Source organism: Athene cunicularia (genome assembly GCF_003259725.1).
Source record: "Athene cunicularia isolate RWA chromosome 23 unlocalized genomic scaffold, athCun1 chr23_part1, whole genome shotgun sequence".
Lineage (NCBI taxonomy): Eukaryota > Metazoa > Chordata > Aves > Strigiformes > Strigidae > Athene > Athene cunicularia.
This window is the reverse complement of record NW_020799130.1, coordinates 2,488,953-2,503,720: the sequence shown is the minus strand read 5'-3', so window position 1 is coordinate 2,503,720 and position 14,768 is coordinate 2,488,953. Positions and strand designations below refer to the sequence as shown.

At 44.8% G+C, this 14,768-nt stretch overlaps 1 protein-coding gene across 3 annotated transcripts in view; it reads left to right on the top strand.

The window, feature by feature from the left end:
* The window catches only part of KPNA6 (karyopherin subunit alpha 6), a 21,430-nt gene extending 6,949 nt beyond the window's left edge, over nt 1-14,481 (top strand). Inside the window, exons 1-14 of one of the 3 annotated variants that reach the window (XM_026863370.1) lie at nt 3,529-3,548; nt 4,516-4,742; nt 5,431-5,526; nt 5,822-5,921; nt 6,205-6,299; nt 7,394-7,525; nt 7,757-7,845; nt 8,836-8,935; nt 9,950-10,113; nt 10,911-10,989; nt 11,073-11,198; nt 11,816-11,943; nt 12,429-12,607; nt 13,611-14,481. In XM_026863370.1, the coding sequence (XP_026719171.1) occupies nt 4,521-4,742; nt 5,431-5,526; nt 5,822-5,921; nt 6,205-6,299; nt 7,394-7,525; nt 7,757-7,845; nt 8,836-8,935; nt 9,950-10,113; nt 10,911-10,989; nt 11,073-11,198; nt 11,816-11,943; nt 12,429-12,607; nt 13,611-13,795 (1,695 nt within the window). In that variant the 5' untranslated portion in view covers nt 3,529-3,548; nt 4,516-4,520 and the 3' untranslated portion in view covers nt 13,796-14,481. Of the gene's footprint in view, nt 1-3,528; nt 3,549-4,515; nt 4,743-5,430; nt 5,527-5,821; nt 5,922-6,204; nt 6,300-7,393; nt 7,526-7,756; nt 7,846-8,835; nt 8,936-9,949; nt 10,114-10,910; nt 10,990-11,072; nt 11,199-11,815; nt 11,944-12,428; nt 12,608-13,610 lie in introns of those variants that run through there. The other 2 variants (XM_026863369.1, XM_026863371.1) reach the window with 2 other exon arrangements.
* Nucleotides 14,482-14,768: the final 287 nt, after the last annotated feature.

Below are 14,768 nucleotides of genomic sequence, written 5' to 3'. Positions count from 1 at the left end.
AAACCATGTTCCTAGAAAACGAGGCTGTGTCTTGCAGCAGGAGTTTGGGTGGTAGGAATGAAGTATAAGCAAGGAAGGGCCTGAAATGTAAGTAGCTGGACTGGCTTTTGCTGGTTTTGGAAAAGCTGTGCTACTGTTTCCACTGGTGGAGGAGGTGCCTCGTTCTAATTCTGTCCTAATTCTTGTTTTCCTTTCTTTTCCGACAACATATTCATGCTGTGCTGATATCTAGTAGAACAGGGCAAGCTCTGGCCCTTGCTTCACAGTCCTGCTCCCACACAGGCGTTGCTTCTGCACCTGGGCAGACAGGGTTTGAGCTGAGCTTGTTGCCTGAGCAGCTCTTGGGAGTGAAAATACAGTTTTACACCTGTTGTGAAGGGACAATGCTGGGGCTGTGGTGTCTGGCTGTGCTACCCAAATGCCTGTGTATCCCTCTTGCATTGCCATGTACTGAGCTATATGAAAGACGGGCAGTAAGCTTGTCCTTTCTTCAGCAGGTTGTTAGGTGGGCTCACAGCGCTGTGTCCCGGGTGCCTGCAGCCTTTTCCCATCACGGGGATGGGTGCCTGTCCCTGTCGTGCCCAGGATGACGGTTGGGGGGTGACTTCTGGGGAGAGAGGAGTGGTGAGTAGGCTTCAGGCGCTGCCGGAACGCTTTACCTGGTGTGCAGTCTGTTTGGTGTGGTCTCAGGAAAAAGGGGTACCCAGAGCAGCTGCAGGCTCCACAACTTGCTCTGGGTGAGCTGCTGGGGTATAGAAGGAAAAAGCCGTATTGCCCAGCTTCCTCGGGGTGCTGCAGGGAGGCTTGGAGCCCCAGAGTTCTGGCTGGAACAACATCAGAACAGTGTTGTAATTCTAGGGTGTGAACTGATACTATCTTAATTTAGGGCAGGGTTTAAGCTGGTTCTTAGAGAAGGAAAACACTTCCTAGGAGAGATGCAGTGCAAGGTGCTGTCCTAGCAGGACAGCGTGTTGTAGAAGTTCAGGTGGCTGCTTAAATGCAGCAGCTAAAACTTCAGAGCAGTTAAAGGAACTTGCTGTAGATAAGTTTCCGCTGCCACTTTACAGTCGAGAGCTTTTCTGTAAAAGTGAAGCTTCTCAGAGCAACAGTGTTAAGATGCAAAGTGAAAATCTGTGCCTTGAGTATCTTCTGTGCATCACTCATAGATGAGCAGATGATTTCTTTCCCTAACCTGATAGTCCAGGTTACTCCAGTAGTCTGATCTAGTGGGGTTTTGTGGGTATTCACACTGATAGAATTCAAGTTAATAGTTAATGGCGAAGCCTCACATGCAGATACAGTGGATGAGCTGATGTTTTGTACTGAAACACTACAAGTAAAGAATTTTTACGTGCCTGGCATCCCGCTGTCTGTTTTGTTTCATGTGTTTGGGCTTGCTGCAGTCTGCGGTGCCTACAGCATCTGCTGAGCTCACCGTGAAGTCATAATCCTGCATTTGTGACATGAAAATGGGGTGTAATGTCACTAATTAGCATTCTGATGTCACTGAAGTATCGACACATGTCAATGGAAATCATCCGAAGAGAGAAACGTGTGCGAGAGCAAATAGAAAATCAAGTGCCACAGAGGCTGTTGCGCAGTGACGTTCTGTTACACCGCTGACCTGAAAAATCACTCCTTGGGGGCTGGTTGTGTCTTTGGGATTTTCTTGCAGCATTCTCGATGCTCTCGAGTGTCCTCTGAGACCTCACAGCGCAGCTGGGTGTCTCTGGCTGTTTCTGGACACCCGGAGCAGGGGCTGGGGTGTGCCCAGCCGAGTGGGGTTGTGCAAGTTTGGAGGCAGCTGAACTGTCGTGTCACTCAGCTATTTATATGACTAACTGCCTGGTAATCCCACGTGTAGCATTAAGTCACCTAATCACTTTTTCCTCCTCCTTTTCTTAAAAACTACCTTTTAATTGGAGACTTCACTTTCCAAAGGGAGTCGACAGATTTGTCTTTGTTAGCGATTCTGTTGTAATCTTCAGGATTAAGCCAGCAACTCTTACTCCTTTGTGTGGCTGTGTTAGCCAGTAGCGTTGGGGTAGTAATACGTGTACGCTGCCGTAACAGTGGTAATTAAAGACATTTTCAGAATTAAAATCTATATGTAGATGCCATATCTTGCTACTGTAAGATCAGATATAAACCCCTAAAGCCTGTAGATTTTTTTTTTTTGAAGTCTTCTGTCTTCTGAATTAGATGCTTTGGAGTTTAATAATAAAATTCTTCCCTCCATTCTTGGCGTGCATGCTGCTGGGAAGAAGGATGGACAAGTGAGAGCTGTTGCATAGTTCCTGTGATCTTCATTCTCTGCTTTTCCTTGCCATGTAAAAGGTCTTATAAAATGAGGAAAGTGCTGTCAGATACCTTCAGAAACAGTCCAGATATTCCTCTGAACCTCTGACTCGTGAGAAGGAAACTCAGAGAGGAAAAAAAAAAAATTAATACCAGTTTCACAGTGAGGCTGTCAGCAAGGTATAGTCCAACTGCTGTGCTTAGCGTGGTGTAAATAGGTTTCTTGCTTTGGTTTTATTGAAGACAGACCTTACCAAATGGATTACTTGGGAAAGGGTCTAAAAGGAGACTTCTGTAAGGCTCAAGATTATGCGGGACCTACTGTAATTTGATTGTTTCGACCCTGTCATCAGTGTGGAGGCTAGATGCCTTGCCTTCGCGATGCTCAGCGTGATGTAGTCCCTTTCTGGCCGCTGGCTGTGCCCTAAGCAAGTTACTGAAAAAGGCTTTCTAACCTGGCACTGGAATACTGCTTTTACTGGTGATGAGTTGTGGTTGGTGGCTTCTTTTTTAGTTTCAGAGGTGCCAATAAACTTACAAGCCATCGTGCTGCACCTCTTCAAGCCTGGTGTTGTCTCTGGGTGCAGCTGGCGGTTGCTGAGCTTCAAAACTCTTTCACAACTCTGGGTGGTGTGGGGTCAGGGCGGTTTTCAAGGGACACGCATCTCTATTACAGTGTAAATGACCAGAGGAACTTGGGGTTTGGCGTGTTGGGGTTTTTTTTGTTTGTTTTTCTTTATCTATTGCTTTTCGGAGGAATATCCTCTGGATGTTTTGGCTAGGGAAGAGAATGTCCTCTTAGAAGGCAGATGCTGTGAAATAGTCTGACTTGTTCACAACGCTTGGTGTCTTTTTTTAACTGGTTTTGGGAAATTATAAACCGAAAGTATTTTGTTTTCTCTCCTGCTAAAATAGAAGTTTTTCCAGTTGTTTCCTCTTTCCATAGCAATGAAACGCTGGTTGTTTATATGTTGTATATGTCTTTTCTTGGCTTGACCGTGGCCTTTTGTAGTAGGAGGGCAGTAAGGTCTGAAACTTCTCCAGCTGATCTTGGAAGAGCTCCAGAATGACTGGAGGCGGTTGATAAGTCAGACTGAAACTTTCTGTAAGGAGGTGGCTGAGAAGTGCTTAAAGCTCAAAAGAGGAGGGATAAGGAGATAGCGCTGCAGACTTTCACAGGACACTTCCACCTGCCCTTAGCAGTTGGAAGAAAACAAAGATACTGGTGTCCAGCAGACTTCTGGAGAAGAGTAAGTTGGTCTCGGGCTTAACTGGCACTCTGATGTTGTGTATCATGATTGCTTTCTCCCTGGCCTGAGAAAGGCACAGATGTTAAGCAAATAATCTGTGGTGTAAATGGGGAAAAAGGGGGAGTTTGAAAAGATGCAAAAAGGAACCGACATGGTCAAAGCAGGGGATTACAGCTGGATGCAGCTGAGGAATTGATATCCTTCTGTACTTAGGTTACTGCTTGGCCCTGGTTGCCTTTAACTGTGCCAAATAGTGGAGTGTCACTTCCCTGACTAGGAGGCAAATACACAAGTAATCAGGTTTGAAGTGGTGCATTAGTCAGATATGAAGCAGCAGAATAAGTAGGTCAGGTACTGAACATGTGCAGTAACCTGGTGGGACAAACATGGCCTATACGTCAGTACGGGTCTGCTTTTTGCAAGGATTTTTATTGTTGTTCTAAAATCAAGGCCTTAGTTTGCTGTGCGTTCTGTTGGAGTTTTGCCACGTGTAAACAGTGAACGTCTCATCCTGAGGGGGGAAAAAAAACCCGTGTCGTTTATGCTGTGATGATACAAGGGAAATAATTTCTGCTGAAAACCAAAGTAGAGTTGAGTTATGCACTTCCTGAGGATGATGAAGCTGTTTGAGTAGAAGCCTTTCATATGGATAATGTGCTCGATACCGTGACGTTGGGTCCATGTTCCTTTTGGAATAGTAAATCTATTCTTGTGCTTCCTAGAAGCTTTGTAACACTCTTGTGGTAACAGCATATCACGTGAAACTAAGGTTAGGATCTAACTTGAAGCTTCTACTTTAGTGTTTGAGACCAGCTCTTGCAAATAAATCTCTTTTAATCTGGCTATTTCGTGTTGCTTCATGTGCACGGACCCCTTGTCAGAAAGGACATGTGTGTAAAGGAGCAGAGAGTGACAAGAAATCTGAGGCAAATTTTTTTTTTTTTTTTTCTTTTTTTCCTCTTCACAGAAACCATGGCGAGTCCTGCAAAGGATAACTATCGAATGAAGAGTTACAAGAACAAAGCCCTAAATCCAGAGGAAATGCGTCGGAGGAGAGAGGAGGAAGGAATTCAACTGCGCAAACAGAAACGAGAGCAACAGGTAACTGTCATCTTGACTAGCTTGTGTACAGCCTTAACACAACCAGGATTGTGCTGCTGCCAAACTGGAATCTTCAAGGATCTGTGCATTAAGGTTCGTTAGCAGTCCTCTTATTTGTCCTGTTCTAACTGAGATCTTGCTTTTCTCTTTTTTTCTTTGTACCTAGTACAGAGTGTAGCTCGCATCAAGAGCTCTCCAAGCACTTTGTCCTTGGGGTACTGGAGGTTTTTGTTCACAGATCCTTGTTTTTAAGGGGTGTGTTTTTTTGGATTTTTTTTTAATGATTAGTACATGGGGTTATTTCCTCAAGAAGCAGGAAGAGCAAGTGAAAGTATGGGCTGCACATATTTCTTAACTCTGAGCTATTGTTTGTTTGTTGGGGTTTTTTTTTTTTGGCTTGGAGGTCTGTGAAAGTAAGAGGTGATTCCCAGGTGATGTATGTGGCTCAGACTAAATGTTTGCTCTGTTAGTGTGTCATCTACAAGCTGCCTTCTCCCCAGTTTCCCTAACTTGTTAGATCAAATTCTGCACTTGCCTGTACCGGTGTCTCAGTGACTTGGGCATTTGCATATCTGAAGGCAAGACTTAGCATGCTTTATTATTGGGGTTTGTGTGCCAAGCTAGTCTTCGGAGTGCAGAGCTGTTATTAATGACTACTTCTGTATTCAGGTTGCGTTCAGTCTAGCTGACGGTATCTTGTTTGAGGAACAAGAATGTCTAGTTATGAAGGCTGTTCATTATTGCTTTCTAATAATGACTCCTGTGTTTTGTTCCCCACCAGCTCTTTAAAAGAAGAAACGTGGAGTTGATCAATGAAGATGCCTCCATGTTTGACAGTCTCCTTGTGGATTCCTATGTTAGTTCCACAACATGTGGGGTAAGGTGCCTTTCCTTGTTCCAGTCGTGCCTTCGGATAGATTTAATGCTGTGGACTGTGTAGCACTGACGAACCTCAGTGGTTTTGTTTTCTCACTTTTGAGAATGTTGCAAACGTTACTACAGTCAACTGGAAAAAGTCTCCCAGGAAATAAATAGCATGCTGTAATCTCCAGTTGTGAATGTTTGGATTACTAGCTAAGCACAAATTCATGGTAGGCTGTCATGACCGTGATGCCTTAAATGATCTTGGTGTGAAATGGAACCGTTGTTCTGTCTCTTTTGCATCTTTTCAGGAGGGAGTGATCACAAGAGAGATGGTAGAGATGCTTTTCTCAGATGACCCTGATCTCCAGCTAGCAACCACTCAGAAATTCAGGAAGTTACTCTCCAAAGGTAAAAATAACTCTTCGCTGCCATGGGATCTGACGTAGCCTTTCTTTTGCAAGCATTTGTGCGTTACGTTGCTGTGCAGAAGCTTAGCAGCTCTGAGCTTGGGGGAGGAAAGTTGTAATCTAGAAATCTGATAATCCAGTATATTTCTAATGATTTATGAATTATACAGAAAGTGATTCTGGAGAGTTGTCCTGCCGACTTCAGTTTGAGATCATTCAGTTCACGCTTGTTATTCCCCTGCATTAGCCCTGTGTACTGTTTTGACACTGCCTTGTTATTTCAGAGCCAAATCCTCCAATAGATGAAGTGATAAACACTCAGGGAGTGGTGGACAGATTTGTTGAATTCCTGAAAAGAAGTGAAAATTGCACGCTACAGGTAAAGGAGATTGTGTTACGGATTTTTCGTGGCATGTAGCTGTTTAACCTTCACAGCTTAGCAACGTGAACCACAGGTGCTATCAGGGAAAAGCGATGTCTTGAACCCAAAAGGTGCAGGTTATATGATGTACAGAAGACAAAGGTAGCCTGTAATGCTTATGCAAAAAAGGAAATTAGAAATTGCTTTAAATTAAGTTCTTGGGAGAATGCTGGCAAAAATAACATAGTTCAGCTGCAGCAGAAGAGGATTTGGCCTTCCTGTGTCTGATATTTCTGCTGGGAGCTCGGGGAGCCATGGAATTAATCTGTAGGAAGAAAACTGTGTGAGGAAAAACCTCCATTATTGGAGGCTTTTAAGTGCAAGCTAAGAGTCTGTTAGGAATGGGTAAGGTAGTGCTGCTCCCGCCGTGGGGCGCGCAGGGATGGACGAGATAGCTTCTTGAGATTCCTTCCAGCTTGGTAATAACTCTAGTTACTTTGTAGGGGTTAAAGATACTTCCACACGTGGGATTGGATCCGTGTTGATGGCTGCCCTCAGCTTTCTTCCTGCCCTCTGGCCCAGGGCCATGTATCGTGGGGGCTTACTTTCAAGAAGAACTGAATGGAAATCTGGTTTTAAACCAAAAAATGAGTGGAAATAGCAGGGATCTTGCTGCTCAGCTTCACTTGAACTCAAGGCATCTCTGTGGTGTCAACCAGACAAGAGGCTACAGCTGCCTAGTCTGCACTGGATACAGACAACTTTCTGCTCCACGTGTATTTATGCACTATGTGGCTTCACTTTTCTTGCTGGAGAATTGTTGTGTAGGTGAAGTGATGTGGTGTGACTGACAGTGATGTCTTCACTTGCGAATCCTTTGAGAAGCTGCAGCCTCTGAGAAGGCAGTTAGCAGATGTGGCTTTTTTTTTTTTATTGCTCAAGAAAATAAAATCCTTTCCTTTGAGTAGTGAGGTGTTCTGCTGTGATATGCTTTCTTTCCTTCGCAACCTTTTTAGTAGAAGTTTGAAAGAATTACAGCGAAAATTTAATGGCAAATTATTTGGCTAAATCAGGATTTATTCATACTTTTGTCATTTATTTGCTTGTTTCAGTTTGAAGCAGCGTGGGCACTGACGAATATTGCATCAGGAACTTCCCAACAAACAAAAATAGTAATTGAGGCTGGGGCAGTTCCTATATTTATAGAGCTGTTAAACTCTGACTTTGAGGATGTTCAAGAACAGGTAAGGTTCACTTCTTTCTTTGGGGCTAGGGAGAGAACCACAGTGGATTGCACACGATAAAAATGCAGTGCTTCAGTGAGTGACCAGTGTGTAACAAGTGGCTCCAGACCACAAGCTGAAGTATTGTTTGCCTGGAATTACAGGGAAAATGCTTTCTTAGCACACTACCCTTTTTTTCTTCCTCTGTTCAGAAACTGTGTGAATGCTAAAACTGTTGCTCTTTCCTTTCAGGCTGTCTGGGCATTGGGGAACATTGCTGGAGACAGCTCTGTGTGTAGAGATTATGTCCTTAACTGCGCTATTCTTCCTCCCTTATTAATGTGAGTAGCCATGAATACTTGCCAACACAGTTCTTGAAGTCCCATTGTACTACAGCAGAGCAATATTTGAGCTGAGCAAATAGATTCCCAAGCAATGCGTGGTGGTGATCACTGGGAATCAAACCATTGCTCCCAGATAAACTGGCAGTTCAGACAAGTTATCTAATAAATAGAGTGGGACTTGGTAGATAACATGCCTTCTCACAAACCTTTACACTGCTCTGAATCTGAAGCGGGTGCTGTGGCAGTGTGCTTGTCTTTCTGAAGTCACAGGGCTTGCTGTTTCACTGTGTGTCCCTCCAGACGCCTCCTCTTTGTGCTTGTGCTGTGGATTTCAGGTGCTTGGCTGAGCGGGCTCCTCTAGGACTGAGGACAGGGAGCCGGTCTCTCTGCAGCTCTTGTGTGGTGCATACCCACCCTAGTCAGAAGCTCTGCCTGTCAGGAGGGTGCTCTCAAGTACCCTTCGCTGCTTTGGAAAGAATTAATCTTTGCTTTGTCCTGTCCTCGGTGAACTGATGCTTTGTCACAAATGACTTGGCCTGTTATCCTGCTGCTTCTGTCAGTCACCTGTCAGCAGGGGTTGCTGGCTGGAGTCCTCAGCCCAGGGGACTCGCTGTCCTCACTAGAGCTGAGAGGCAGCAGTTTGTGTCCGATGGTCTCTAGTGAGGACCATCTGACCTCAGGTAGGGGTGTGAGTGTCTGTCTGGGCTGAATTTGAACTTGGAACTACACATTTGCCTCTCCTGCAACTTGTCTAATGTGGAACTTGCCTTCCTGACCACTTGACGTTGTTAGGAATAATAGCTATTTATCCTAAGAAGCAGTTGCACGTCACTTCTTGTTTATTGAGAGGCTCAAGTGGCAAGCAGCACGGCTACAGCCAGCGGAATAGTGGTTTCACATCCTTAAAATCACACTAGTTTTCCTTCTTTTGATTCCCTTGCTGACTTCTACATCAAGGATTATAATTCATGATAATTGTCTCTTTAGGCTCCTTACGAAGTCCACCAGGTTGACAATGACACGAAATGCTGTCTGGGCCTTGTCAAACTTGTGCAGAGGAAAGAGTCCACCACCTGAATTTGATAAGGTGAGAATAAATGCCTTGCTGGCAGACAGGTGATGGGGAGACACTCAGTCAAGATGTTTGTCTACATTATTTTTGGCTCTTGGACTTCTCTAAGTTATTCCAGGAGGGAACAGGGTGAGCCTCTTCCTCCTGAGGCTGATCTCGCTGTTCAGCAGATCTCTGAGTACCTGTTTAATTTTGTGCCAACCTTCCTGCCCGGCTCTATTGGCAGCCCATCAGCTGGAGTGAGGGGCAAGCTCGGGCTTCCCTGCAAGGTAGCAACTGTGGGCTTCTCTAGAGCCTTTTGTTATGAACTCTGGCATTTTGAGACTTCCCTCAAATTGTGACTAAAAACTTGATTCCAGGACATCTCAATGCTACAAAACAGGACTCTTGTATCTGTGTGGGAGCTGTGGTAGGTTTTCTCCTTCCCTTTCTTGGTGTGCTGCTGGCACTGGCAGAAGGTTCCGCTGGCCTTTCAGATGTCTCATCCTTCTTTGGTAGAACAAAAAAGTTTTAAGATCGATGTGTTACACTTCTTTTGTTTTTAATGAAAGTTCATTTGTCAAATCTGGGAGGCCTGTGGTGGGGGATGAAATCTGAATTGAGCATGAATGTAAGACCACTTACAAATGATTGAAGTATTCAGGGGTGTAACTGTTGATGGTTGCTTCTCTGAATACTGAGCTATTTAGGGTTATTAAGAGTAAGAAATGGAGCAGTGCTCTTACATAAGGCATGTGAGGAGCTTCCAAATGGTAGCGTGCACGGTAGCACTTGTCTCAGGAGTCTAGACTTGGTCCAAGAGGAAGGGATGTAATTTTAGTTTAGCAATAAAGGCATTGAGGTAACTTTAGACACTGTGATTATGAGGTATGTGAACCAGCAAGGAAGCTGCTGACTTTGGGGAAGGAAACTGTGGACATTCAAGACTTGTTATCTTGCCAGTCAGCATATCCACATGGTGTTTGCATGCAAATGCGGTGGTCCCTGGGAGAACATGACTAACCTTCTGGGTGGTGGCTGTTGTTGTAGGTATCTCCCTGCCTGCCAGTGTTGTCCCGATTATTATTCAACAGTGACTCTGACTTGCTGGCAGATGCGTGCTGGGCTCTTTCCTACTTATCAGATGGCCCCAATGAGAAAATCCAAGCAGTTATTGACTCGGGAGTGTGTCGGCGGCTGGTGGAGCTGTTAATGTGAGTATATCTTGTCTTGCTGCTTCAGCCCAGTGAGACTGGGAAGCGTGGGACTGGGCATGAGTTCATAGCAAAGCCCATCAGAGCACTCTTCACACCTCTGGTGCACACAGGATTCAGGTATTGGGTACTTCAGCTGACTTTGGGGTGATTACGTAGGAGGATCGGAAGCAGGTTGAGAGCTGTGGTTAATGGCTTTTCTGTCTGAGAGAAGCTGAGTATTTTCTAGTGCTGGAATGCTAGTTAATGCTGTATGCTAGGAAAAACTTAGTATAGAGATGTCAGACTGACTTTTCTAGTCTGTGAAAGGAGAGGGGACTGCAGAGTGTCTTGTGCCCTCAGACTTTCAAATATGCTTGTGGAAGCCTAGTTCCTAGGCAAATCAAAGGTGGAAAGAATAGTGTCTAGCAAAAGCCAGCTTGGCTTTGTTTCTCTGATAGCTGCAGTTTGAGTAGGCCTCTGTCACCTTCGGAATGGGTAGAACTGAAGTACTTCCAAAATTCTGAATAATTCTGGGTGTTCTTACTGGGTTAACGTCATCTTTGTTCAGGAGGGATGTGTAAAAGGTGAGTGAGCTGAGGATGATGGTTAGGACGTAAAGGACGAAAACTATCGCAGCTTTGTTTTCAGTGGGCTTATCCAGTGGCGATGTGGTCAGCTTACTGTATGCTTCTGTATGCTCCGGGATGGAATTCGAAGTAAATAATGCAGATACGATACTGGGGAGAATCTTCTGAACATCCAGGTGCATGAGATCTGATAGATTTGGGTTTGTCCTTGCCCCGTTTTTCCTACAGGCACAACGACTACAAAGTGGCCTCCCCAGCTCTGCGAGCGGTTGGCAACATCGTGACGGGGGACGACATCCAAACCCAGGTGAGGGGAAGCCGCTTTCTTGCAGGGAGGTGCAGCACCCGTCAGCTCTGGTGGTCTCACTTGTGCTTTTTCTCTTTCAAAAGGTGATTCTGAACTGTTCAGCCCTGCCTTGTCTCCTTCATTTATTAAGTAGTCCCAAGGAGTCAATCAGGAAAGAAGCCTGCTGGACTATATCTAACATCACAGCAGGAAACAGAGCACAAATACAGGTACAGTCTTCTCCAGCCCACCTGTAATGATCCCAGATTCCAAGCTCAGCTTTAAGGATTTGCAGTGTTCTGGCACTTAGAAGCGGGTTTCGTTCACATCTCTTATTCTGCAGCAATTTCCAAACTTGCTGCTCCTGGCCATCTGCCAAACGAGCTAAAATAAAAAAAAAAAACAAACAACCAAACCCTTGCTAATTGTACCAACACAGACTAGGCTGAAATGAGTCCCACAGGTTGGATCCTTGGAATAAGAGGAGATACAGCCCCTATTTCTCCATGCTCAATTAGATACACCCCTTTTGAAAAGCTGAAGCTTGTTGAGTTTTAATTATCCTTTTAATGACCTACATACAAAGGCAGATAAGTGATGAAAGCATTCCTGCAGTATTGATGCAATAACAGTGATTGTCTGCTGTGCTAGTTAGGGAATTGAGTATCTCGGGTTAATAGGATTTGGCTGAGGAATAAAATGGAGGAATCGCTGAAGGGTACAGCTTGGAAAGTTCTTTTGCTTTGGGAAATGGTGGTAGAGGTTTCTTTCAGGTGCTTAATAGCCTTTTAGAAACTGTGTTGCCGATCCAAACCCTTGTTACTTCTCTCTCTCTCTCTCTCCCCAGGCGGTCATAGATGCAAACATTTTCCCGGTACTGATAGAAATCTTGCAGAAAGCAGAATTCCGCACGAGGAAAGAGGCAGCGTGGGCTATTACAAATGCAACGTCAGGAGGAACTCCCGAACAGATCAGGTACTGGATGTGGCTCCTCCCGGGGAAGATCTGAGGGGACGGTGCCTCTGTCTGTCCTGCAGTAACGCAGAGAACCTCTGGGAGGGTCCCCGAGACGCAGGCAGAGCTGTAGCTGCATCCTACACTGTGCTCTAAATTGTAGCTTCCTTCTGAATAAGGATAAGCCAGTCCCAACTGCTTCCCCCTCCCCTTTAGATCCTTAGACTAGGCTAAATGTCCAGCCTAGAGGACAAATTAAATCCCGGTGTGGACTTAGAGTAGCACCTGGATTTCAAACGGAGTTGGCAGGTTTCTTAAAAGGGGGTGTGTGTATACAAATACAAATAAGTGGATAAAAATTAACCTTACAGAACAGGAAAAAATACGTTTTAAGGTAACTTTTTGTATTTTAGTTCGACTCCTTTCCCTTGGTCTTTCTAACCGAGCAAAGCGGGGATGCTTGCTAGATCCTGAACAAGCCTGTGTTGGTGGTGCTTTCTCTTCAGATACTTGGTGAACTTGGGTTGTATCAAGCCTCTCTGTGACCTGCTGACTGTCATGGACTCCAAGATTGTTCAGGTGGCACTGAACGGCCTGGAGAACATCCTGAGGCTTGGGGAGCAGGAAGCCAACCAGAGCGGGACGGGCATCAACCCCTACTGCAGCCTGATTGAGGAGGCCTATGGTAGGTTGTGGCTGGAGGCCTCAGTGCTGTTGGCTTTGGGCACTGTAGGATGTATTGGAAGGTGCCTGCTGGTTTTGTTGATTGCTTTTCTGCTGCACTTAAGGGGTTTAGTATATTCCAAACTAGCTGATATTTGTCCCAGTAGTCTGTCTTTTTTTAGACTCTTATGATGGGGCAGAGAATAAAATACTTGGAAGTTAAAACTCTCGTGCTTCTGGTCCAGGCTTCCTAGACCTGGAGCTGGTTAATTGTGGCTTGCATCAGCTGGAGGTACTGTGCAGAAATAAGCTGAGCTAAGTATAAAGTGGCACTTCTGGGCCTAAGATTGCTCTAACGGTACCCAGTTGTACACTGTAGATGTATAATGGAATTCCAGGTTTTTTTTTTTTTTTTTTTTTTTGTCCTGCTCTGAATGCTTTGAGGAGCAGTTCCTATTTTGGTCTGAAACTCCCTGTATGCTGCCAGTGTCTGATTTGCCCTCTCACTGACTGTTACACTGTGTGTCCTGATTCTCCCAGTAAGAATAATTCTTGAAATTCTTGAGAGTATATTGTGCTTGGATGCTTTCTGTTCAGCACTGGATTTAACTAGGACAGCTAAAGCTGTTGCTGTGCCCTTCTGCTGGAGGCTACTGGGACGGGCCCTGTGTCCTTCCCCTCCCTACCCCCTGCAACTACCAAACTGTTCGCAGCCAGTTGTTTTCATTTCACTGAAATGTGGTTTAGTCCCCAGCAGGGAACTGGGAGCACATCTGCTTGAGCTGTCTCAGCTGAACCTGCTATTGAAAAGATGTTTAACGTTGCCTGATACAGATGAAACCCACAAGCAGCTCTGCATTAGTGAGCTTTAGGTGTCAGTGCTGCTCACAAAATGCAAATCTAATACAGACCAAAGGTCGCACAGTGAATAGGAGCAAGGATGGAGGGTGGATGTGGGACAGCTTAAATATCAGAATCCCCTTTTTTCATTGCATTCCACTATTTTTTTTTTTTCCCCATCCAAGGTTTGGATAAGATAGAGTTCCTACAGAGCCACGAGAACCAAGAGATCTACCAGAAGGCCTTTGACCTGATTGAGCACTACTTTGGAGTAGAGGATGACTCCGCTCTAGCTCCCCAGGTAGATGAGAACCAGCAACAATTCATCTTCCAGCAACCTGAAGCCCCCATGGAAGGTTTCCAGCTATAATGTGCCCAGTGGGAAAAGACCACCACAAACTTGCCAGAAAGCAACTGGGAGCAGCTGATCGTCCCATCCCCTCTTCGCAAATGGAAGGTTAAACACCCACTCCACCTGCTAGGAAACTCTTCTTCCTTCCAACAACTAGAAACAGTGCTTTGTCCTCACGAAGAGAAGGGGATATTCTTACACTTTTTTTCTTTTTGCTGCTGCATACATGTCTTTAAAGCAGGCATCTGGGTGGAGGAAGGACACTGAGGTAACAGATTGCACCTCTTGGTTTTTGGTTTTGTTTTGTTTTGTTTTTTTTTTTCTTTGTGGTGATCTCTCCCAAATGTCACTTCTTACCTCGGGTACTTAATTGAGATTTCAGCATTGGGTTGGGTAAGAACACAAATAGAAAGTAAGCATTCTGACAACAGTAATTCTGGAAACCTGGGTTGATCTATTTAATTTTTTTGCACATGTTACTCTTTATTAAAGACTCTAATTTGCCAAGAGCAAAGTTTAGCCCTGGCCTTTCTGCGACCCTCCTTCAGCGGACAGTCCTGTTGAACCTGGGCCAAGTTCCCCTGAAATATACTGTAAATGGACAGAGAAATGAGAAGTTTCTCCCACTCCTGGGAAGATTATTTTTTTTGGGGGGTGGGGTGGGGGGTGTAAGGCTTCTTCCCTTTGTCTAGATTTATCTTGGTTTGTTTTGTTTGGTTTTTGGGTTTTTTTTTGTTTTTTTTTTTTTGAAGAACTGCTAGTGGTATTTACAAGGAGGAAAAAAAAAAAAAAAAAAGCAACAAGACCCCAAAGATGGTAACTATGAAGAGGGCAGGATGCTTGGGTGGTTTTTGGAACAGGAAGCACAGCTGCTGTTGCACAGGCTTTGCATTGCTACTGACTGAAGTCACAGAACTGTTGAAATGGTGAAAACCCATCTTCATCTTTACTTGAAATTATTTTTTTCCATGAGAACATGTTTTGGGTTGGG